Source organism: Periplaneta americana, chromosome 8 (assembly GCF_040183065.1).
Source record: "Periplaneta americana isolate PAMFEO1 chromosome 8, P.americana_PAMFEO1_priV1, whole genome shotgun sequence".
Lineage (NCBI taxonomy): Eukaryota > Metazoa > Arthropoda > Insecta > Blattodea > Blattidae > Periplaneta > Periplaneta americana.
Genome location: NC_091124.1, coordinates 134195331 through 134222705, shown reverse-complemented (window position 1 = coordinate 134222705; position 27375 = coordinate 134195331). Strand labels below are relative to the sequence as shown.

Here is a 27375-nt window from a genome sequence, read left to right as displayed (position 1 = left end):
GATTGTTTGACGACCACCTGCAATGTATTATATTACACAAATACTGCATGCACATAATAGCTATCTACTATTTTCAGCAAATATTATGCTAGCTTGCAATACAGCATGTCGTTGCAATAACGCAACAGCATGACATTGCAATAACGCAACAGCGTGTCGTTGCAATAACGCAACAGCAAGACGTTGCAATAACGCAAGAGGATATCGTTGCAATAACGCAACAGCATCTCGTTGCAATAACGCAACAGCATGTCGTTGCAATAACGCAACAGCATGTCTTTGCAATAACGCAACAGCATGTCGTTCCAATAACGCAACAGCATGTCGTAAGCGTGATTATGAAGAATGTTCGAATTGTAATAAATGTTTTTTTGTAAATAGCATTGCACTGTAATTTTTTTCTGTATTAACCATCCATTTCCATGCCACATAATCAAAGGGTTGGGTTCGTTTACAGTTCCAAGTGGGGAATGGGTTATTAACCTATAACACTCTCCTTTCAAATATTAGTAATCCTTTTTCAATATCAAGAATTGGTATATAGGTTTTCAAATATTAATAATCCTTAAGACATATACGTTACAACTTGTCGAAAATCGTCAAATATTAGTAATCCTTTTCCAATATCAAGAATTGGTATATAGGTTTTCAAATATTAGTAATCCTTAAGACATATACGTTACAACTTGTCGAAAATCGTAATCTTGTTACAACTTGTCGAAAATAGTTATCTTGCGACATATACGTTACAACTTGTCGTAAATCGTAATTTTACGACATATACGTTACAACTTATCGAAAATCGTAATCTTGCGACATATACGTTACAACTTGTCGAAAGTCGTAATCTTGCGACATATACGTTACAACTTGTCGAAAATCGTAATCTTGCGACATATACGTTACAACTTGTCGAAAGTCGTAATCTTGCGACATATACGTTACAACTTGTCGAAAATCGTAATCTTGCGACATATACGTTACAAATTATCGAAAGTCGTAATCTTGCGCCATATACGTTACAACTTGTCGAAAGTCGTAATCTTGCGACATATACGTTACAACTTGTCGAAAGTCGTAATCTTGCGACATATACGTTACAACTTGTCGAAAATCGTAATCTTGCGACATATACGTTACAACTTGTCGAAAATCGTAATCTTGCGACATATACGTTACAACTTGTCGAAAATCGTAATCTTGCGACATATACGTTACAACTTGACGAAAATCGTAATCTTGCGACATATACGTTACAACTTGTCGAAAATCGTAATCTTGCGACATATACGTTACAACTTGCCGAAAATCGTAATCTTGCGACATATACGTTACAACTTGTCGAAAATCGTAATCTTGCGACATATACGTTACAACTTGTCGAAAATCGTAATCTTGCGACATATACGTTACAACTTGTCGAAAATCGTAATCTTACAACATATACGTTACAACTTGTCGAATATCGTAATCTTGTCACATATACGTTACAACTTGTCGAAAATCGTAATCTTGCGACATATACGTTACAATTTGTCGAAAATCGTAATCTTGCGACATATACGTTACAACTTGTCGAAAATCGTAATCTTGCGACATATACGTTGCAAATTGTCGAAAATCGTAATCTTGCGACATATACGTTACAACTTGTCGAAAATCGTTTAATATTGGAAAAGGATTACTAATATTTGAAAGGAGAGCTTTATAGGTTAATAACCCATTCCCCATTTTGAACTGTAAACGAACCCGACCCTTTGAGTATGTGGGATGGAAATGGATGGTTAATACAGGAAAAAATTACAATGCAATACTATTTACAAAAAAACATTTATTACAATTCGAATATTCTTCATAATCACGCTTACGACATGCTGTTGCGTTATTGCAACGACATGCTGTTGCGTTATTGCAACGACATGGTGTTGCGTTATTGCAACGTCATGCTGTTGCGTTATTGCAACGACATGCTGTTGCGTTATTGCAACGATATGCTCTTGCGTTATTGCAACGTCATGCTGTTGCATTATTGCAACGACAAGCTGTTGCGTTATTGCAAAGAGATGCTGTTGCGTTATTGCAAAGAGATGCTGTTGCGTTATTGCAACGACATACTGTTGTGTTATTGCAACGTCATGCTGTTGCGTTATTGCAACATCATGCTGTTGCGTTATTGCAACGACATGCTGTTGCGTTATTGCAACGACATGCTGTATTGCAAGCTAGCATAATATTTGCTGAAAATAGTAGATAGCTATTATGTGCATGCAGTATTTGTGTAATATAATATATTGCAGGTGGTCGTCAAACAATCACAGGATGTTAATGCAGGCTTGCATCACATAGCAGATATCGAATATGCTTCAGCAGATTTCGAGAAAATAATTTAATATGCTGATGATAGGAAGTTTCTCACAAATATCACCTTAAAAGCATAATGTGATAAGAGTTTTGTTATGTAATATTAGTTACACTTAAAACAGATACAGTAGCTAGATAACTTTGCTTTGTACTCTAATATTGTTTTTATTAGTTTATTGATTACTTTTGTAAGGCTAAAGTTACCATCAATATAAATTCCAACTAATCATGTCATACTCAATCTCTTTCTTTAGAATTTCACTTTCTTCATGATCCACTTAATACAGTATAATATTATACTACTCTGGAATTTAAGTGAATATTACGAACTGCTCTAAATCATATTTTCGCTAATAATATATGGCTTAAAATAAAACCAATAAATGTTACTTTAAAATGTATTAAATTGGAATAATAATAATAATAATAATAGTAATAATAATAATAACAATAATAATAATAATAATAATAAGAATAATAATAATAATAATAATGTCACATTCTGATGAATTTAATGCGGGTAATAATGTATGGCTTAAATTAAATACACTAAACAACCCACTCAAAATGAATTACATTGGAATAATAATAATAATAATAATAATAATAATAATAATAATAATAATAATAATAATGTACATGTAATCAATACAATATTTGTGTAACATAAGACGTTGCGAGAACAATCGCCGGATGTGAATTAACAGCTTGCATATTATTTGCATCACGCAATATTTGTGTAATAAAGCACGTTGCAGGTGCTTCAAAAACATGCTTTTATTATTACTCAACAATTGCATCGCCGGATGTGAGCTTGCATAATATTTGCACACATAGCAGATAGCGATTATTTTAACATTCACAACTCACTTTCAAATATACAAACAAGTATGAACTTGTCTATTTTACCCCCCCCCCCCACCTACAATTTACTATACAAACTTGTATGAACATGTGCATTTCAAATTATTACATTTCCAACTTCAATTAAAAATTTATGACGCCACACTTTAAGTTACGTCACTATGACCGTTCGTATTTCAAATTTTTACCCCCCCTCCCCCATTTCCAACTTCGATTTTATACCATTATTCAGCAATTGCATAGCCGGATGTCAATCTGCAAGCTTGCATAATACGAGTCTTTGCATCATACAATATTTGTGTAACACGACACGCTGCAGGTGGTCATTATGATGCGTAATCAAAAACATGTTTTTTTTTATCATTACTCAGCAATTGCATCGTCGCCGGAAGTGATTCAGCAGAAAGCGATTACGCACTTGTAGATATTGCGGTGATATGTGTCCTCATGTGTTGAAGGTGCATTTATAAAACTAATTTCCGTATTACCACAAGGCAACACCAATGACCAATCCGTATGTAACTGATTAGCACCATAAATTTTTCTTACCACCTCAGTGTGTACTTTCTCAGAATTTATTATATTGTATCTGCGTGTTATTTCATTTGCATGAGACCGTTCACATACTTCAAAATGTATTAAATTAGAATACTAATAATAGCAATGATAATAATAATAATAATAATAATAATAATAATAATAATAATAATATTAATAATAATGATAATAATAATGTTACACTTAAAACAGATACAGTAGCTAGGTAACTTTGCTTTGTACTGTAATATTGTTTTTATTAGTTTATTGATTACTTTTGTAAGGCTAAAGTTACCATCAATATAAATTCCAATTTATCATGTTATACTCAATCTCTTTCTTTAGAATTTCACTTTCTTCATGATCCACTTAATACAGTATAATATTATACTACTCTGGAATTTAAGTGAATATTACGAACTGCTCTAAATCATACTTTCGCTAATAATATATGGCTTAAAATAAAACCAATAAACGTTACTTCAAAATGTATTAAATTGGAATAATAATAATAATAATAATAATAATAATAACAATAATAATAATAATAATAATAATAATAATAATAATAATGTGACGTTCTGATGAATTTAATGCGGGTAATAATGTATGGCTTAAATTAAGTACACTAAACAATCCACTCAAAATGTATTACATTGGAATAATAATAATAATAGTAATGATAATAATAATAATAACAATAATAGTAATAATAATGATAATAATAATGCACATGTAATCAATACAATATTTGTGTAACAAAAGACGCTGCAAGAACACTCGCCAGATATGAATTAACAGCTTGCATATTATTTGCATAACGCAATATTTGTGTAATATAACACGTTCCAGGTGCTTCAAAAACATGTTTTTATCATTACTCAGCAATTGCATCGTCGCCGGAAGTGATTCAGCAAGCTTGCATAATATTTGCACACTTATGCATATGTAATAACATTACACAAAATATACATCTACATTGATTTATCTGCTACAATTACTGTATTACGAAATTATAATGTCACACGTTTTGATGAATTTAATGTTGGTAATAATGTATGGCTTAAATTAAATGCGCTAAACAAACCACTCAATTTTACTTCAAAATGTCTTACACTGGAATAATAATAGTAATAATAATAATAATATGAGAAGAATGTATGTGTTTAATTTAAAAGTGTGCTAGATTATTTTTTTTATAAATTGGCTTAAAGTACAACCATTTACGCCATCAATAATTCCCGCATTCCAATTTCCATTTCCTATTATTATTTATCAATTCAATTACCAGTACATTAGAATCTTAATATTTTTTATCAATTACTCAACAATTGGCTTAAAGTACAACCAGTTTCAGGACATCCATTGGATGTGAGCTTGCATAATATTTGCACACCTAGCAGATAGCGAATATTTTAACATTCGCATCTCACTTTCAAATATACAAACATGTATGAACTTGTTTATTTCACCCCCCACCTACAATTAACTGTACAAACTTGTATGAACATGTGCATTTCAAATTATTACATCACGCACCAACTTCATTTGTGAATTTCAAATTTATGATGTTACACTTTAAGTTATGCTCCTTCAGCCACATCCTGTTTAATTTACAAGTGTGCTATATTAATTTTTTATCAGCAATTGGCTTAAAGTACAACCATTTATGCCCTCCATTCCAATTTCCTACACCCAACCCCCGCCCCATCAATTAAATTACCATTACATTAGAATCTTAAGAAGAAGAATGTATGTGTTTAATTTGCAAGTGAATTCTTTACTCAGCAATTCACACACTCGCCGGATGTGAGCTTGCATAATATTTGCACACGTAGCAGATAGCAGTGCGAGTGAATCAGCATAATATTTGCACACATAGTAGATGGGATTTTTAAACATGTATGAACTTGCGTCTTTCAACCCCCCCCCCTTACAATTAACTCGCCGGATATGAATCAGCATAATATTTGCACACATAGCAGACATTACATCTGCATTGAGGAGATAAACATGTATGAACATGTCATGCCACAACTTCAATTACATACCTGCACGTGTGCATGACGTCACACTTTAACCTTGAACTCTTAGATTGCCATTTATGACGTAATTTAAGTTACGCCCCTTTCCTACGTCATACTTTAAGCCCCACCCCCTCCGTGACGTCATACTTTAGCCACGCCCACTTCTGACGTCATACTTTGGCCCCGCCCACTTCTGACGTCATACTTTGGCCACGCCCACTATGACGTCACATGGGAGCCAGTTAGTACTATGACGTCACTTGAAGAGCCATTGGGAGCCAGTTAGTACCCACCATTTGTATTCTACTAATGGTTTCTGTTTATGTTGTTTACGATGTAGTCCTAACTACAATAATTAATTTCTTACCTCAAGATGAGAAGGTCCGGGCAACAACGTAACATGGAGGGTTTTGTCACCAATTTTGAGATCAACAGAAGACGCTGAAAGTAATACATATATTAAACCTACTGTACTAATGTGTACAACAGTTCAACTTGATTTTTATCACTGTTTCATGTGACTTACTGAAATGGCTCAGGACATCACCGGAAGCTTTGACCATTTCTGGAAACTCGGACATACCCTTCAATTTTCTGAAAATTTGGGCTGGAGGGAACTGGAGCATTCCCGTGAGAAGATTCAATCGACCACGGTGAGGCATCCCGAACACTACTTCCTGGACATCAGCTTCATGGATCACAAAGGAAAAATTGCTGAACGTGATATACTGACATGGTTGAAATACTTTGTGTTTGCGCAACATATACATAATGTATAATAAAATAATATGTATTTTAAACTATAGTACATAGGGAATTAACATTGGCATAACAAATCAATGTATCAAAAATTTAAAGTGAAATATCATGTAGATCGCCGTGTGTAATACACTTAGTAGGCCTTGAAGAAAAGAAGACTGTCTACTGATTATTGCCAAACTTTCATATATGAAGGGTCAGGGAAAAAAAAGGCAATGTCCAGCTTTTGGCATTTTTTTGTTAAGTAATACACTCTGTTGTTCTTCAGAAGTTGTACAAGCCTGTCAAGTCACCACGCGCTAATAAGCAACGTAATCCTTGTGAAACAGATTGGAATATATTATGTACTGCGGGTAAAGAACTGTCGATGTCACCGCGTTAAAACGTCATTTTCTCGTAACAGCTTATTACGAGTATGGACTTCTACGTTTCTTTCCCTCAACCCTTCACACGAGCCTTTGACAACATAAACACATTATCAGTTTTAGGCTAGGTGATACAAAATAATTATATCATGGTGTTTTCAGTAGCTCTCAACAGGATTTCCTCCTCTTTACGACTCTGTTCAATATTATGTCCTGCCCTTTTTGACATCTGCATGGTTTGTTTGCACTTCCAGTATTTCTGAAGAGATTAATCACACGTCTGATCGTATTGTGGGATCGAACTCTTCTACCAGGAAAGAGTCCAGGCCTCTTATCCTTCCCAAAGAATAGTTTCCATATAATCTATGCTAATAATAAATCTGTAGCCGAAATTTTTCTGGTAATTTTCGATTTTCCAAACATAATTGGTCCTAACATATATAATTAACCACCCTGAAACCGAAAATCGCATTTTTGAAATTTTTGTTTGTATGTCTGTCTGTAAGTTTGTTACCTTTTCACGCGATAATGGCTGAACCGATTTATATGAAAATTGGAATATAAATTAAGTTCGTTGTAACTTAGATTTTAGGCTATATGTCATTCAAAATACTGTATTTAAAAGGGAGGTTGCAAGGGGGGCCTAAATTAAATAAATCGAAATATCTCGATTATTATTGATTTTTGTGAAAAATGTTACATAACCAACGTTTCTTTAAAAATGATTTCTGATAAGTTTTATTCTTTACAAAATTTTGATAGGACTGATATTTAATGAGATAAATGAGTTTCAAAATTACAATAACAACGGCATCTAAGACGGTGCAATGAAATAACAAATGACTTCGTCTATAAGGGGCCTTGGACAACAACAATCGAAAAAGGGGCCTTGGACAGCAACAATCGAAAGCTATTAAACTTAGCCTACAGACAATGTTTCTGTGTTTGTATGAAGTAATATCGGAAGCTAAATTAACCGATTTGTATAATTAATTATTTATTATTTCACCATTGGAAAGTGTAGTTTCTCTAGATGGACATACTGCTATAATGTTATTACAGTAACTTCTTACTAAATCGAGGACAGGTAAGATTAAAATAGCTTCCTATGCACAGAAAATTTGATAGGTTTTTTTGTACATTCGTTTTCTGTATTTCTTAAAATAATATTAATGTACACACTCATTTTAATCTCAGGGAATTAACGAACAACGAGAATGTATTGATTTAGTATGCAGTAATGGTACGTTAGCTTAGCAATCCATTATTTTATAATTCAAATTTTAACTATGCTCAATCGAATCGTGTTAAAATATGTAAAATAGACTATATATGCAATAAATGCAATGCAAAAAAAAATTGGGTAATGACGCAAGCAGATTATGTTGCGCTGTTGTAAAAGTTGTTGCTTCTGAGATTCAAGAGCCCCCACAACAAATTAAAAACTTTCTTATCGGAGTACATCCGTTATCAACGCACTTTTTATATAATGTAATATAATATAATATAATATAATATAATATAATATAATATAATATAATATAATATAATATAATATAATATAATATAATATATACTAATAATAAATATGTAGCCGAAAATTTTCTGGTAATTTTCGCTTTTCCAAAAATAATTGGTTTAATATGTATAATTATTCATCGTGAGACTGAAAATAGCTTTTTTGACATTTTTGTTTGTATGTCTGTCTGTCTGGATGTTTGTTACCTTTTCACGCCATAATGGCTGAACGGATTTCGATGAAAATTGAAATATAAATTAAGTTCGTTGTAATTTAGATTTTAGGCTATATGGCATTCAAAATACTTCATTTAACGGGACCTGAATTAAATCGAAATATCTCGCTTATTATTGCTTTTTTGTGAAAAATGTTACATAACAAAAGTTTCTTTAAAAATGGTTTGCGATAAGTTTCATTCTATGCAAAATTTGTTAGGTCTGATAGACTTTTAAAATAGCAATACAATACGTTTTCACCGCCGCCTCAGATTGTAGCGTTGTTGTTCCTGCAGTAATTCCCATGTGCAAAATATAAAATTTTTGAGTAGGAAGAAAAAAACACATTTATTCATTCCATGGCAATGGTACATAGGAGATCGTGAATTCTTACATTGTCGAAAGAAAGAAATATAATTACATATCACTGTTTATGCTGTATCACTATTTAAGTTATTTGAAGGTTTCAGAACCATAGTGGGTCAAGCGCCATTTACTGAAGGCGTAGAAAACAAGGGTTAAAATTAAGTTATTACCATAATTCAATGGAACCATATAGCAAGTAATATAAAGTTTACACATTAAAACTAAATGATATGTCAATCTTCATTTAACTATAGTTGCGTGTAATAACAAATAAGAAACATGTTAAAGGAATTTTCATTGCACCAAATGAGTGCTCTCTGGACCAAACTGATCGCAATTTAATTATTTAAATACAATTTCAATTAAGTAACGATTTATCTTTCTAACAAACACGAATGTTCCCTGGATCAAACGTTCTATTTTAATTATGTAATTACTTTATATTTATTTCTAACAGGTGCACCGGAGCGCACGGGTACGGCTAGTTCAATAAATAAAATCTTTTCTTCTGTAGTATAATAATTCAATATTTCAAGATAAATGTCATCAAACAGAATATTAGTTGGAAATAATCAGTAGATAGTCCTCTTTTCCACAAGACCTAGACTTCTAATTTATAACACACGACCAGATGCATGAAATTACACTTTACATGGATTTCTTACTTCAGTGTTAATTCCCTATGTGCTATAGTTTGAAATACACATGGTATATATTGTAGGCATAATAAGTTAGGCTATATATATATATATATATAGACACAAGAAAAAGTTATATACAGCAATGGTTTCATGATATGTTGGATTCTAGTTGCATGTTGGTTGTAGTTGTAGTCAGGTATCATGCTGGTTGGAACACCTGTTCTGTAGTGGTGAATTTCTTAAATAAATTAATTAAGCCTATTAGTCCTACTATATAATACTGTACACTGAATTTATTAACATAGTGTTATATTTACCCTGTAATTTGTCAATTATAGCTACAATTTAAATTTTTGGCTATGATATCTATACTTAACTCTTTTTAATTTATTTTTATTTGGTATTTTTCCATTTATATCTATATCTGTGTCTTTTATTTAGGTAGTATCTATTTGTTTTTTTTTTTCATTTTTAATTTGTAATTACATTTTTATCTTGCATTTGTTTCTGTTTTATCTCTTTTTTCATGTTATATGCAATTCTGTGTTTTTTTAACAAATCTGTACTGTCTATTGTAATTGGGGCTTTTTATTTATTTATTTATTTATTTATTTATTTATTTATTTATTTATTTATTTTATTTATTTATTTCAAGATTTGAACATACAGGACAACCCGATAACAATGTTCACTTATAACAACAGTATTACTTTACGAAAATTACAAATATATATTTATAAAGTTATGGGAACAAAACAATCTAATGTTATATAAATATAAGGCACATATAAATATAAAGACATACAGAAACAGAAGTTGAAACAACAAAGTCAAAATGTAGTAAACTTAAATCTTAATATAAAATTAATGCGAATGAAATAATAATCTTAATACAATAACAATCTTAATACAACAATAATCTTAATAATGCAACAATTTAATATAAGCTATATCATTTCCAAAAGTTTTATTACAGGTATGTTTGAACTGGTTAAGTCTCATATGAAATATATCTATTTCTCCTAAGATATGCAATCTATTATAAGAAATAAGAAATCTATAAATAAAATTGGACAATAATAATACGAATTTGTATTTACTTTGGGGAAAAAAATATTGTGGTATTTGTAAGATACATTGTTTGAGACATGATATATATTATCATGTATATTAATATCATCAATTTTATTATCCATTAATTTATATAAAAACAGTAAAACATTGCGATCTTCTTTATTGATGAAGTTGAGAAGTTAAAAAAAGAATCATAGAAGTAGTCTATATGCTTCATATTCTGAACAATGATTAAAACTTTTAAAATACAGATATTTTATAAACTTATCTTGAACTTGTTCAAGCAAATTTGTATGTTTAATGAAACTGTCATTAGATTCCAAATCATCGAACATTATTCTAACTTTAACCTAACTAATACATAAAAATGTTTTTGTCAGGTAAGTATATTCAAATATTTGGAGTTACGAAACGTAAAACATACCGGCAACATTTTATATGCTTCGGAATATAAAGTATACATATGCTTTCACGTGTTAATTAACTAGGTTATCTGATTGACTAATTTCAGCCGATAGGCCATCATCAGAACTGGGTGGTCTTCGCGCCTTCTGATTGTGTTTCCTGTAAGGGTATGTTTGTGTAATGTAATGTGAAGTCAAAAAGTGTGTGTGGTCTGAAATTGAGTTGTGTGTTGAGGATTAATGATAACAGTAATAAGCCATAAAATCAAACAAAGACACAACAAACTAGCAATTTTAAAGACACAACAAACAACAACATAGGCCTACAGCACGAAACACAAATTCCATCCTAGAATATAAACATCACCAACATAACACTCTACCACAATGAAACTAGACTACAAGAAAAGGATTGAAACACAACATACATCAAAACAACACAGAGACAAGACAACAAATAGGCCTACAAACTATCATAAACACAGAAACAGCAATACAAAACATACAAAATCAACATCACGAATACATAAGATAAGACATAATAAGAAACATACACAAAATAAACAAATCCACAGTAAACAAACAAGAACACAAAACAATAAGCACCTTAAAAACAAAACAAGAACATAACCTAACTTGCATTAAATCAAAGGAAATTGCACAGTAATTCTACACAAACAAGATATACACAATAAAATAGAAACATATTTTAAGGAGAACAATATCACAGAACTTAACACAGAACAGAGCTTAAAGGTGAAGATCGATTTGGATTCAAAAACTTTCTGAGAATGTCAGAACACGATTTTAATATAGTGCTGCAAGAAATACTTGCTGTTATATCAAAGAAAAACACACACTTAAGAGCAGCCATTTCACCTCAATTAAAAAAATTACAGCGTGATTGATTGACTATCATAGGAGCTATGACATGATAAACGTTAAAGGAGCGGGAAATATCATATAATGATTCTTTCCGAAGTTTTATGAACATTAACATACGTCACCAAATACGACAATTGCTGACGTCAACATAGCATTAACGTTTAGCGTACGACGAGGGCGCGAAAACTCTCTATTTTATTCTCGAGAACACTTAAATAATAATTCCAGTTCTCTAAAACAGTCGGCCTTCTTTGTTCTGTCTCTGTACTCTTTTGCAGACACATTAATCGATCTTATTCGAACGTATTTTCTTTCGTCCACTTCATTACTTCAAACTATTTACGGCCAACAACAAGGATCGTATAAAAATTATCAAAAGATGGTCCTAGTTACATGCCACAAAATCGGAAGTTAGTTGTTGCTATGGAAACTGTACGAACTTTGCTGAACTGTACAGACGCTGCACGAGGAAGTGAATTGACTTGACATGTTTTCCATTGCTGCTGGAAAACACGCCAGCATATTAAGAGTATTAACTTCAACATATTAATTCAACATGTTAAGTCAACAGAGACTTGAAATGTCCATATAGGTCTACATGTTAAATTATTCAATATGTAATATTAACATGTTGTTAAATGTTTATCAGTGGAGACGAGCCTTAGGTATACATTCAAGGGAATATTACTTTGTTAAAAGGATTAGTAAAAGTTGATTTTATAATACATCCGATAGACCAGTCTCGTACATGAGCTAATCGGGCAGACCTCGCTCCTTCCGGAAAAACGCTGCCCTCACGAGGGCAGCTAGATAAGTGTTCGGGTATGTTCGTGCTAGTGACATCAAACACCGCATAATGAACAGATCGACTCGGTCACAGTTACACATTGCTTTCCGTTAGTGTCCGTAGCGAAATGATTCTGTCTAAAGTGGCTAGAAAATCTGAAAACTATGCGCTACGAGGAAGTTTTGAAAAAGAGTATTTATTTACAGAGAGTGGAATTAATAAGGTTGAGATAAAGAAATTTTTTAGACAGTCTTTAAGTACCCAGTACCATAGCTTATTGATGAGGAATTGATAAAAGATTTAGCCTTTCTTAGTGATATCATTACGTCTTAAGGCTGGTTCACAATAAACCGGGAACGGACACGACAACGAGAACATGAAAGGAAATATTGTTAAAATAAATGCCTTTAAATATTATTTCTGTTCTCGTTGTCGTTTCCGCCCCCGGTTTATTGTGAACCAGTCTTTAGTCAAAAGCTGCCAGGGGAAGATAGCTTAATAACTGACATGTATGATAAAATCAAATCTTTTATCATGAGGCTCACATTATGGGAAGACCAGCTGAGACTCGGGAACGTTAAAGGGTTATCTGGTTTAACAGAATAGCAACATCTTAGATACAGTGAAATTTTGAAAGATCTTAGAATATCATTTGAGTATAGATTCAAGAAGTTTCATCTTTTTAAAAAGGATTTTAAATTGCTTAGAACTCCATTTTCGGTTATGTATAATGTGTATAGATTATGTACAGTATATGTGTGTGTGTTCATTTATACAATTTTGTATAGTTGAGTAGCTTTCGTCATTTTTAATATTATTCACTTTTAATTTTAATTTTGAGGTTCTTTAACATGAATGTTACAATGTACAAGTAAGTTATTTATCATTCCCAAATATGAATGAATACACATATTATATGGAATATATCCATTCAGAAAGCTTACTTTCATTTTCCTTAAGCAGAGACCACTCACAGTGTCACACGCTACGGATTATGTACGTGCCTAACGTGAAATATAATACGTTAATAACATGTTATGAATCAAAGGTGATCTGGGTGTACGTCTTATCACAGAAGCGTTACAATCAGCGCTCTCAAAGTTATATCATCCTACGATCGGGTTCCTTCGGTTTCGCAGTGACCAAGGATGCTTTGCCTATTGCAGTTTTAACCTTGAGACCGCTGCGATAGACCTATATAATTGCGGTTAAGATTATTGACAACGATGATTCTTGTCCGCGGACATAATACATATTGAGAGAAATATGGAAAATTTGCTGTAATTCATTGCTGCTGTAATATAGTGTTGTTGTAACATTAATCTATTTCTCTAGCAACCAGTCCGCGTGTTGTAAATTCTGCTTATAAGGCGTGTCAACAATAATGATAAGCACAAAAAAAAAAAAAAAAAACACAATATTACGATATTAGAATTGCTATAACTAAATTAAGGTTTCCATATGAAAAAATTTTAGGATATTCTACTTCTTTATCTTAGTATTATACAAAGTGTAGAAAAAAATACTGCGATTCAGCATTCTTCACATTAAAAAAAATAGTGTATTGCGATACTAACAAGGAGAGGTTATCAGATCGATTTCACAGTTTTGTATGGGGATTTGTTTGGTGAAAATGTAGCAAAAATAAAACGACCAATGTCTCGGCTTTCTCTCCCATGAGCCCTAGTTTACTTATAAGAAAATAAAGTATGAAATACTATCAAGTGTTCTTGAGTCGTTGTTGCATGTAAATTAACCACCGCTCACACGGCAACACATAATATGTCTTGGATCTCTGTAACCGAGTTTACAACACGTTATACTATTTTTTGTTTTGATACTCGTATTATTAAGCCTATTATTTTTTACTTATTATAATTATTGTTTATTGATTTTCTACTTGTTCAATAATGTCAAGTAACAAGGACACAAACACATCGCCTGACGTTTCGATGAATGCGGAAACTGTCAATAAAGCTGTTCTTACGGGAACGGTGCGATATTTTGAAGGTGAAGACTTTATGTTTTACCATTTTTTTAAATTAATTACCATGATCATTATAATGATTTTTCGTTCTGTGAAAATTCAGTATCAATTTTCATTCATAGTAGAAATATAGTTATTAAAATAATAATAAAATAACTACATAAAACATAATTTCAAAGATTACTAATTTATGCACAGATTTTTTTATGTTATTTATTTTAACTATCAGATCGGTTTCTAGATTTGGGACTGGTTGAAGACCTCTCCAGTGCGGAAGTAAATTTGCAGTATCGACAGATAGGTGACGAATCTATAAATTTATTCATGGAAGCTCTAGAAACAGATACAGAAGAATTAATCTTCGATGAAGCTGTTCCTGAAAAGGATGCAGAAACATCTAGTGCTACCTCAGCAGAAGAGGGTGATATGTCGGACTTCCAACCAAGTACAGAATAACTCCAGAGAATCGAGCGGATACCACTGGACACAAAAATAAAAGTGGTAAATTTGGCTCACTATAGTTCGCATACATTGCAGCATCAGGGTTTCCGTCTGTTAAAACACAAGGGGCTTCTTGCATTGTGGCGGAGAGACATCGAACCGGGAGGTACACGGTACGATAAAATGGTGATGACAGACAAGTGGGTGTATGACAGATTTGTGGAGGCCAGGGGAAGGAATGAACAAGTGACAACCAAAAGATTGCAGGAGTGGGCTTTAGTGACGACCTTTCATGATACCTTTAATATCTTTCGGATTCTTCTTTCGACTTCACAGCAAGTTGCAGCTGGGTCGTTGCTTTTAAGAAACGACACATTCGTACACTGCACATTACGCAATAACATCTTTGGGAAAACATTACCTAAAGGGCCATTCCACGAAAATGCGACATTTTCACGAAAAATAAAAATCTCACGAATCTCTGCTTGTTATATGTCATTTTTTTCGTTATGATCCGAATTTTTTTTAATCTGATAACACTCATTGTGTAACAACACGTATGTGGGAGAAAAAGCACCAAGAAGTCTGTGGTGTAAGAGCGCGAAATTATCTATTAGAAGTCACATATTTGAATGCACATTTAAGGCAAATAAATCATTACTTCTGTATGTTAAATGCAAATAATAATGAAGTGCGGACCTTTGTTAATAATTACAATGCATAGAAATCGTAATACAATGATTATTTCGTGCTTGATTGCAATTATTATAAGGAAAGGTTGAGAGTTCGCGTGTCACGCTCAAATGGATATTTATTTATATTTCTTCAAAACCATTTAATTTTTTCATGTTTCATAAATGTAAAAGTGAGAAACATCACATAACAATCAACTTCTTATATGGACAACATTTTGATTTATGTACGTATTCTACAAGAAAAACACGTGACACACGTAACACAATGACTGTGACACACGAACAAAAATGTTATGTTCGTGTGTCACTAAAGTTTATCCTAAAATCCAGTTACAGGTTTTGTTGTTATTGGAAGTCTTTACGTCTAAACATAATTAGTAGTGGAATTTCAAATACTTATTGTTGATTTAGATAATTGTGTGTGCGTGCACACGCACCTGTGCGTTTTTTTTTTTTCAAAGTACATAAACTATAAGTTAAACACTCTTGAAAATATGTGTTCCATAACTGTTGTAAGGGGGAAAGGAACTGGACACGCTATCCCATTATCTCCTGGCCTAGTTGCCTCATAAGTGGTGCCTTCTTGGTATCACTTGTGAGGTTCACACCTGTCTTTGGACAGCCTAAACAACAACTGTTGTAAAAATATAGTGTGTAGGCCTAAAATTAGCATAAGACAATTTATGACTAAAGTTCGTATAAAATATTTATTATTTTTTTAATTCCTTGAATTAAAAACTTAACAAATTGGTTTATATTAATTTATTTCATATTAAAAACAAGCTTATGCAGTACATTTATATCGTAAATAGGTAGCCACCATACTAGGCCCGTGTATAAATAAATTGATGTAATTATTTGCACATTAGGTAAATGGTACTAAATTTCTGATATTAATTTAAAATCGTTTTATTTAATAACATGAATTAATTTACCCTAGGTATCATTTAGCAATTCTAAAAGTTAGGCCTTTTTAAATCTATATTAGCTTTCCTATTGATATAAATATTAATACATTTTGAACATTTTTGATAGTATTTTCAAGTATTTAAGTTGGGCTGATTACTTGGTTGGGTTTTTTCCGAGGTTTTCTCCAACCATAAGGTGAATGTCCAAGGAAGGGAAGTACTACAAATGGTTGACATATTGATATATTCGTCACATGGCATTACACAGAAAATATCACCACATATGGTTGTAAACAACCGTGGATATTTTAAATTTAAAAGTGTATTTTAGTGTAATCTAGTGTTGTTTTGTATAATAAGAACTGTAGGCATAGTGCATAAGACTTCCACAAGAAGTGATGTATTCAGTGCATTTAAAACAATTAGTAACCAACATGACAGAAATGTTCGTGTGTCACAACACATTTGCAATATTTTGTTTCTTAATGGCACTGTTAATTTTTTTAAAGTTCGTGATTTAGCAGTTACATGTACTACACAAGTGTCTTAATTGTTTGGAAAACAACTGAATGCATTTATGTCATTTGGCACAATATGAACATTTTCTATTTTGGTAATAAATCTAGTGGCAAGAAAATGTTCGTGTGTCACACTATACAATATTTAATATTTTTTGCATTATTAATTATTCCTTTTCATTAAGAATTTTTGTTTATATTTAGGAATATTTATGTTAAAAGACAGTAATCTCTTTTTCATGAATTACTAAGTATTTAATTAAATATCCTGTGAAGATCATAGTTAGGTACTTAAAAAAATGTTACGTGTGTCACTATGGAATGACCCTAAAGTGTTTTTATGTACGCAGGAACTTGGTGGTAAATTTGGGCCTAGAGTAAATTTAATGTAAAGGCTGGTTGACAATAAACCGGGAATGGAAACGACGAGAACGAGAACGGAAATATTGTTAAAATAAATATATTTAAATGTGGGAATTCACAATTAACGAGAAGCTTGTCGGAACCCGGGAACGGGAACGTGAAAGTTAATTGTGAATTCTTACATTTAAATACATTTATTTTAACAGTATTTCCGTTCTCGTGAAAGTTAATTGTGAATTCTCACATTTAAATACATTTATTTTAACAATATTTCCGTTCTCGTTCTCATTGTCGTTTCCGCTCCCGGCTTATTGTGAACCAGCCTTAAGGGTTAATGAATTACAGAATGAACTAAAATGTGATTGTAAACATGTTCAATTTCAGGGAAACTAACTTCTGCGCTTTATGAGAAATTTTTAGATACAGTCCTCCAGCCATATGTGGAAAAAAAAAAAAAAAACAGTTCTTTCTTTTGTTAGATTCATGGGATGGATAAACGGTGATATATACGACGAAAAGTTTGTTAATGAAGACAACGTGCCAACATGGACTTTAAAAATTATTCTTCCTAAATGTACATTATTACGCCATCCGTGTGATGTGTATTTTTACAGGAAGATTAAACAGTTTCTATCACTTCTCCAAACATGCACGTATCTATGAGAAAGGAATCGAAATATCTGTTCCCAGGAGGATGAAATAAAAATTCATTCCCTTGTTCATCATCAGCTGTTGGCTCCAATTTTTTTAAAGACATGCTGCTGTATGCATGGTACGCAAGTAAGTTAGTAGCTGAAAGAAAAAAATATTTTCATGAACATCAAAGACGCGTGCTTCCAGAATGACGTTAAGTAAAGCAAGTGTGAATGTGGAATGAGGACTGATGAACTTCATCTGTTTTCCTTGCTTTTTCGACACTTCTTATCCCGAGTTTTGTAGTGAGCGCACCATTACAGAGGACCAGGAGTAGATGAGTCCTCCTTTTATTAACTAGTATAGTATGCTTCTCCGTTACATAAACCGTTTCTTAAGATTCTCTGATTAGAATCCTGGAAAGAACAATGTAAAGCATTAGATCTACTTCTGGTATTGTGGCAGCTATGCCTCGGAACAGATACGGCATAACTTCACGAACTGGTCTGCAGTGTGACAGTAGTTGTGTGGGAGTATAACCAAATACTCTCTAATGATAATACTGGAAAGTTCACGGTAAAAGTGGCGAATCAGAGTCCGTGGATATACCAGAGTAGCGCAATCACCGAGTCGGCCGCCATTGTTATTCCTTTTCAACACGCTAGGGATAGGAATATTTAAAGTAAAACTCAAATATTTTTAATTTGAAGGGCAAAAACTTCTAAAGGATCTTCTTACATTTTAGAACATTATTGTCAGTCAACATACTAATGTATAAAAACTTTATTTAATAATTATTAGAACATAAATATACATTTAAATGTTCAATACACTCCTTCATAAACGTCACAGTTATAGGTATTACAGCAACATGAACTTAATAAATTACAAGTAACAAATTAAAACAACAATGTTTCAAATAAAATAACAGTAAATCTAAACATTTCCAACTGCATTCCTCGTGCAAACTCTCCGACTTCCGCATATAAGGGGACATTATACTGATATTTCTCGAAGTTCATTACTTTTAAGAGTTCACAATAGTAAAATTAATAACTACCATACTTACGAAGCTAGAGTCACCAAATTTTGATCACTGGTATATCTGCTTAATAGTGACAAGTGTACAAAATTGCATGCGCCTATGCTTTGCATTTTATTAATTATTTTATTAAAATATTGAACCGCTTTATATAAAAAGTCGCTTGCACTACAATTGACATTATTCTTAAGTGATTTTCACTTATATGGCTCCTTACATACATGGAATCAAAGCTTACTATAAGGTTTTGCTGTAAAATTAATAAGTAAATTACTAGAATATTTTATTATAAAAAATAAAAAGTTAATAGTCATAAAAATTCCTAGTAATTTACCCATTCGCTGAACAGAAAATTCCAATAGTAATGTTTGTTCCAATGTATATAAAGAATGTTATAAGTGAATATCAATGAAAAATAATATAAATTGTGACGCAAGGGACTTTTGCATTAAGCAATACACTATATAATTAAGTTATTAATAAAATGCAAACCACTTATCGTAGAGAGAGACGAAATTTTGTACATGTGTTATTATCAACCAGATATACTAGTGATAAACATTTTGGGAGTTTAGCTTTAAAAACATGGAAGGTAGTAATTTCAATATAATGTCCCCACTGATGTGAGATTTTGTCATTTTTGGTAAAAATAAAATCGTTTCTTTGTTTTTATCTTTAAAAATTCATTTATGATCTAAAGATGCCCTCTGCCAATTTTCATGATTATACGACCGGTCTATCAGCTGTTTAGGGTCACATTTTTAAAAGGCTGCGGGCTCTGACTGTTAATTTAAATTCTCCGTCCACGACCTCCACTCTGAATTCTGCGACAATTTTGGAAATTACGCTATATTTCATACATTATTTATTATATTAGATTTCCGATTGAGCCAGTGTAGCTTCTCGACTTCTCGAAATATTTCTTCATAGAATCCAACGGGTGTTAGACCTATTTCAAAGGCTGCTTTCCTTTAAAAGATATTCAGTTACAAAGGAGAGCACAACTCTTATCTAAAGGAAAATTAAACTTGTTGCTAGTAGCCATAACAACGTGTTTTCCGTGCTTGGTTTTTGTTTGTGATACAAGAAATATTTACAAGTTTCTAATAGTTTTATTGTTAGTGTTATAATAGTGTCTACAGTCCATAGTGATTTGTAAATAATATTTATCTATTATAGTGTTTTCATAAGACTACATAATTTTTTAGTCATCTTTATTTACTACTAGCCGTACCCGTGCGCTCCGCTGCACCTGTTAGAAATAAATATAAAGTAATTACATAATTAAAATAGGACATTTGACCCAGGGAACATTCGTGTTTGATAGAAGGATAAATCGTTTAATACGTTACTTAATTTAAATTATATTTAAATAATTAAAATGCGATCATTTTGGTCCAGAGAGCAATCATTTGGTGCAATGACAATTCCTTTAACATGTTTCTTAATTTTTGTTACATGCAACCATAGTTTAATGAACAGTGACATCATTTAGATTTAATGTGTATACTTTATTTTACTTGTTATATGTTTCCATTGAATTATGGTAATAACTTAATTTTATTCCTTGTTTTCTACGTATTCAGTAATTGGCGCTTGACCCACTATGGTTCTGAACCTTTGAAACAACTTAAATTATATTATATTATATTATATTATATTATATTATATTATATTATATTATATTATATTATATTATATTATATTATATTATATTATATTATATTATATTATGTTATATAAAAAGTGTGTTGATAACGGATGTACTCCGATAAGTAAGTTTTTAATTTGTTATGGGGGCTCTTGAATCTCAGGAGGAACAAATTTTATTTTACAACAGCGCACCATAATCTGCTTGGCTCATTGCCCAATTTTTTTGCATTGCATTTAATGAATATGTATTTTATGTATTTTAACACGATTCAATTGAGCATAGTTAAAATTTGGATTATGAAATAATGGAATGTAAAGCTATTATATTATTACTGCATACTAAATGAATACACTCTCGTTGTTCGTTAATTCTCTGAGATAAACATTATTTTAAGAAATACAGGAAACGAATATACAGAATAGCCTATCACGTTTCCTGTGCATAAGAAGCTATTTTAATCTTACCTGTCCTCAATTCACTCAGAAGCTACTGTAATAATATTATAGCATTATGTCCATATAGAGAGACTACACTTTCCAATGGTGAAATAATAATTAATTACACAAATCGGTTAATTTAGCTTCCGATATTACTTCAGTGCTGCTGCGTTCAGAACTGTTCACAGAGAACTGAAAAAAGCGCAGCACTGCATTTTTTCGCATTTAAATTACATTCTTTCTCTATACAACTGTATACATCATAGCGCGCGCTGGAATGATAATTAATACAGATTAAATCTTTAAGTTAAGAATTTAATTTACACTGAATAATTTTATAGTGCAATTCGGTATAGTCTGATATATTATACAGTATAATTTTTTTTTGTTTATTTTATCTTTTATGCTAAAATTGGCGGATTTGTCGGCATTTGCCGGCTCAAACCTTTGCGGTACTCTGGATATCCACGGACTCTGTGGCGAATGACTCACCAGTGCTATCTAGCGGCAGGGATTGTAGGCAGCGAGGATGACGTGGCGATTAGCGCGATGAACTGTGACACGAGTTTTGTTCCTCAACAAACACGTGATGTCGTAAGGATTGTTCTCATTACAGTTGCACACAATGTAAATTAAATGTGGAATTGTTTGTTTTAGAAACTACGCCTTCAGATTTCCAAAAGATAGAGATAGGGAGTAGTCATGTAAACACCAGTAGAATGTTACTTTTCTATAACAAGATTATTATTATTATTATTATTATTATTATTATTATTATTATTATTATTATTATTATTATTAATACTGCTTCTACTACTATAGTTATTTGCTTTTGTCTTTTAGGTGTGCCATGCTTATATAGGTAAATAAACGCAAAGGACAAGGCCTGAAATCCTAGACGTTTGTTAGTAAGGTTTTATAGGGCGCGTCAGCTACTGTCGCTATTTGCGGCCTTATCTAAAATTCTTAAAAAAAAAAAAAAAAAAAAAAAAAACAAACACACAAGCAATATCATAAGCAAAATGCTAACACTAATTAAAACATTGTCAACAGTTCTAGACGAAACGTTTAGATTAGAGGGACAGAATCTTCTTCTTTCCCTTAGTTTAACCTCTCCCTTTTAGGTACTTATTACACGACCCACGCCACCCGAGCCACATTCTTTTTTGACCACACAAGGACATGGAGGGCCTCCCCGGATGAGGGATCAGCTCAATGCCAGGGCCACCTCCGATACAACACAAACAATGAAGACATTACACAGCATTTACTCACACATATGAAAGGATTAAGGGAAGGATCGCCGTCCATGGCCGGACTTTCAAGAAGTACAATCCCGACATTTGCCTGGAAATAACTGAGGAAACCATGAAAAACCTCAGTTAGGATTGCCGGCCCTTGGGATCGAACACCGGACCTCCCGAATGCAAGACCAGCCCTCTACCACGCCGCTAGCCCGCTCGGTGAGGGACAGAATATTTGTACAAAAATCACAGAATATATTCAGATTACTTTAAATTATCGGACTTCAATAACTAATACTTTGGAACACCAGGGGTAAGTAAAAAGAAAGTGTAATAAATTGGAAAAATATACTGAAGTTTCAAATCAGTCGTAGGAGTGATAATTTTTAATATTTTCTTTTTAATAACAGACTGAAGGTAACAATTATTCATTCACTAAATTTAACTGCTCCTTCTTCCGAAAATATGGGTCAAAATTAAAACACAATTAAAGAACCGCGAAAGCCCCAGAGAAACGTATTGGGTCTTGCATCGAGGAGGCTGTGGGTTCTCTGATATCAGACAGAAACGACGGACGATACTCCTCTACCATGTAATTACATAGGTAGTACATTAGCAATTACATAATATTATCTTTGCTAACTGAATCAGTTACCAAACTGCATAAATCTACTTTATTTTCTTCATACAAAACATAATTTCTTTATAGTTTCTCCGCATACAAAAATTGAAAGTCTTGACTTTTTTTAACCAAAGAGTGTGCGTTGGGATGCGTAACATAAAAAGGTGAATTGTTGATTTTGTGAGGAAAGTGGACTCATATTTTTTCATAATAAGTGATTCAGGTAGTTATTTGGACAAAATAATTTGCCTAGCCCTATACTTTAAAGGCATTATTAATATTTCACTACATAAAGTTCATTTTTTTACGATGCAAGAATTCCTAAAAGATGAAAAATTTCTCAAGTGTAAATGACAGCTCTGAACACAGCAAATTCAAAAGCTGATTTAATTAAAATTGTTTAAGATGGTGAATTCATTAGCCCCAAGTGTGCATAAAAAGAAGGAAATGTGAAGACGGTATTCCAATTACGACAAAAGTTTTGCCACAACATTCCATTATTGCTCACCTCAAGGCTAAAGATTTTTAAGAAAAAAATTATGTTTATCAACAGTTAGATCTCTCCAAAATTGACTTCATGAATTTTGTATAGGCCCCGGTATAAATCCCACCATGTTACAATTCATTATTAAATATAAAATCGGATATTCTATCATTGAACGAAAAGGTTCTAACTATTATTGTTGTAGATGAAATGTCTTTGAAGGAAAATATAACTATAAAGCTAAAGCACACACTTCGAGGATTCATTGAATTAGGTATAAATAGATCTAATCAACAAACTTTAACTGACGTAGAAATTTCAGAAGTTCCACTTGCAATGGTTTTCATTATTCGAGGAATGAGCAAAAATTTAAAGCAAACCATAGGTTATTTTCTATCAAAAGGTACCATGCATGCAGAGATTTTAAAATCACATCTGCTTGATGTAATAGATAACATACAATGTACTTGCTTTATACCTAAAACAGCAATTGTACCAGTATCTTCACTGACAAATATTTCAATGTACTAATAAATTGTTACATCAGAAATAAAATGGTTAACCATTAGCTATGAAACGAAATAGGCGAAGTATGAAAGCTTCTAAAGACATGCACAACTAAATCATAATTAGACTACGTACATTTAAAAATTCGAGAATCGTGTCGTTTGATTTCTGTTCCAATAACTTTGTAACTTCTTATTAATTAAAAATATTGTGAACATTGTGACTCTAAATAATGCTATTGCTTTACATTTTCTTATCGACAACAAATGCACACTTCTCCGCTTTTCCTCACGTAACCCAGCACGCCGCACGGTGCGTATCAACAATCCAAGCCGCTAGATAGCAGCACAGTCACTTTTCGCCGCTGCTTGCAATGCTAAACAGGGAAGCTTTCCAGTATTATTGTTAGAGAGTATTTGGTATAACTTACAATGAGAGTCTATGCTTGCAAGAAGGGACTACGTACAACCCTGTTACGGAGTTTCTAAAAATTATTTTCGGCTTATCTGGATCATATTAAAGAAAATACCGAGACATGTAGCTCTCGATTTTTTATTCTCTATCAACTAAAAAAAAAAAAATATCCAAGTTTTTCAATAATGTTAAATTGGATTTTCAATACATAGGAATATTGGAACATTTGCCCTAATATTATATATATATATATTTTTTTTTTTTTCAGGAGAACTAAAGCCTATGGGAGAGAAAGCTGAGACACGGGTCTTTTTATTTTTGCTCTATTTTGACCAAAAAAATTCCCATATAAAACTGTGACATCGATCTGACAACCTCTCCTTGTAAGTTGGTAAGTGCTCTCTTATAACAGAGGCGAGGAAAAGTTTGAAAAAACGAGACCCTTGCGCCGAGTTTTTTTAATTCCCGAGTCTCTGTTATGCATTTAACGCCCTGTATTGCATATTATTTTTCCACAATCATAATTTATATCTTTATTTCATTTATTATATATTTTAGTTATGTAATAATTTTGAACTGAACGTTTGTCATTTTGTTAATGACAATGTGTAATTTTTTAGGTGACCGTGTTTCTATATTGTTTTGTATTATTTGTTGGATGCGACTGCCTTTTATGTGTATGAATTGTTCAAATAATAAATAAATAAATAAATAAATAAATAAGAAGTAAATAAATAAATATAAATACAAATAAATAACTGAATAAATAAATAAGTAAATAAGTGAATAAATAAATGAATGAGTAAGTAAATAAGTAAGTAAGTAAGTAAATAAATAAATAAATAGCTATTGTATTATACGAAGTTCTTTTTTAATTTACAAGTGACTGTATCTCAAGTTTGTAGAGAATTTACTTACTTACTGCACTGTTATTTCCAGTGTTTCCGTAGTAACAATTAAATTTGTTGTATCTTCAAGTTACATGGCATGCAACAATGATAGTAAGAATGCAGAAAGAACACGATTGTGCAAAAATATTATTTTCACAATTATGCATCGGCCTCTCCAACTACATCTATGTTTATCCCTCGACTACTAGTTGGATATTATCGATTTTCAGATAACTATATTTAAAATGGAATTCAGCCTTGACAGATATTTCCAATTTTATTTATCTATATTATTATTCTCCTCTAGTATGTAGTTAATTTTTGTCTTAATTGGTATGATTTGTTCTGTACAGTTGTCAAAAGAAAAAGTGGCCGCTCTCTAGACACAAAATTCCCTTCGGGTATCTCCGCTACAATTCGGAGACAGGCGATGTTATATGTTGTTGGACCACGTGGCGTGATATCTACAGTCAGAATGAAATTGCCTGCGTATTAATCTGTAGCTTAGTGGTAGCGTTCCGGGCAAGTGTTCGTAAGGTCGTGCGTTCGAACACAATCTAATTTTCTGACTGTTTCAGTAATTAACATCAGGTTCATGAATGTATTATGTCATCACTTTGTCATTATTTATTATGACATTATGGCTACAAATGGAAAGAAAGAATATCTTTCGTGGCATAAACAAAACAAACTTACAGGCGTCTGCCTTAAAAAATTAAAACAATTAAGTTAAAAAAAAAACAAACAAAAAGCCACGATCAATAGTTAGGCTATCTCGATCACATCTTTCAGTCCAGTGGCCATGGAATAGACTAGTGTTTTCAAATACCGACTGTTCTCAGCCATGGCATCCCAGGCATACTAGACGAGTTTCCACAAATTATTAGGGCGTCTTGGAGGGGGATTGGGCCAATTTTTCCGCATATGCTTCTTTACTTGGGCCCACATATTCTCCAAAGGGTTCACGTCCGGAGAGCGACGAGGCCAGTCTATCAATTCGATGTCCTGTCCGCTCGCAAACCAGTTCCGAATCAATTGAGATGTGTGGACTGGATGATTATCCTGCTGAAATTGAAGAATTCCAGCAGGATATAAAAACCTAGCATGAAGAACCATATAGCGTTCCAGCAACCATTGATATTTGTGCTGGTTAAGTTTCCCGCGAATGTGATGGATTGTGCCCACTCCATGACGAGAAATCCACCCCCAACACGACACAGATACTCTACCACTGCGGGCACGCATGGCAGCGTATCTGTGGTCAAATCGGGTACCAGGAGGACGATATACAAGAGTGGTCCTTCCTTTGTAGTAGAAAAGGTGACTTCTTCAGAAAAGATTACTCTTTTCCAATCCTGATCACCATTTCCCAATGCAAAGACTAAACGCTCTTCTATATGCTCTTCCTTATGAACTTCCCTAGGAATGGCACGTCGAGATCTCAAATTGGCGGCCCTTAAACGATTTCTCACGGTCTAATCCTGGCCAAGGAAATTAACAACTGCTTTCAAAGTAGCAGCGGTATGAAAGGGATTCCTTTCAACCTCTGCCACTAATCTGGCGTCCTGTTGTGATATTGAAATATTCCTTCTACCACTCCCAGCATTTCGGCCAAAAATTGCCAAGCGTTGATAATGTTGCACCCATCTCGTTTCAGAAACGTTGAAACGCCTACCTACCTCGGATGCTGAAAAACCAAGATGAATCACAGCCCGTATTATACTTTCTTTCG

At 32.6% G+C, this 27375-nt stretch overlaps 1 protein-coding gene across 5 annotated transcripts in view; it reads right to left on the bottom strand.

Annotated features, from left to right (window-relative positions):
• LOC138705069 (2-oxoadipate dehydrogenase complex component E1) overlaps nucleotides 1–27375 on the bottom strand; it is a 201279-nt gene that overhangs the window by 118715 nt on the left and 55189 nt on the right. For all 5 annotated transcript variants that reach the window (XM_069833664.1, XM_069833665.1, XM_069833662.1 and 2 more), the window contains 2 exons: nucleotides 6316–6477; nucleotides 6157–6230 (listed from right to left, as the gene is read on the bottom strand). In XM_069833664.1, coding sequence (XP_069689765.1) covers nucleotides 6157–6230; nucleotides 6316–6477 — 236 coding nt within the window. The remainder of the gene's footprint in view (nucleotides 1–6156; nucleotides 6231–6315; nucleotides 6478–27375) is intronic.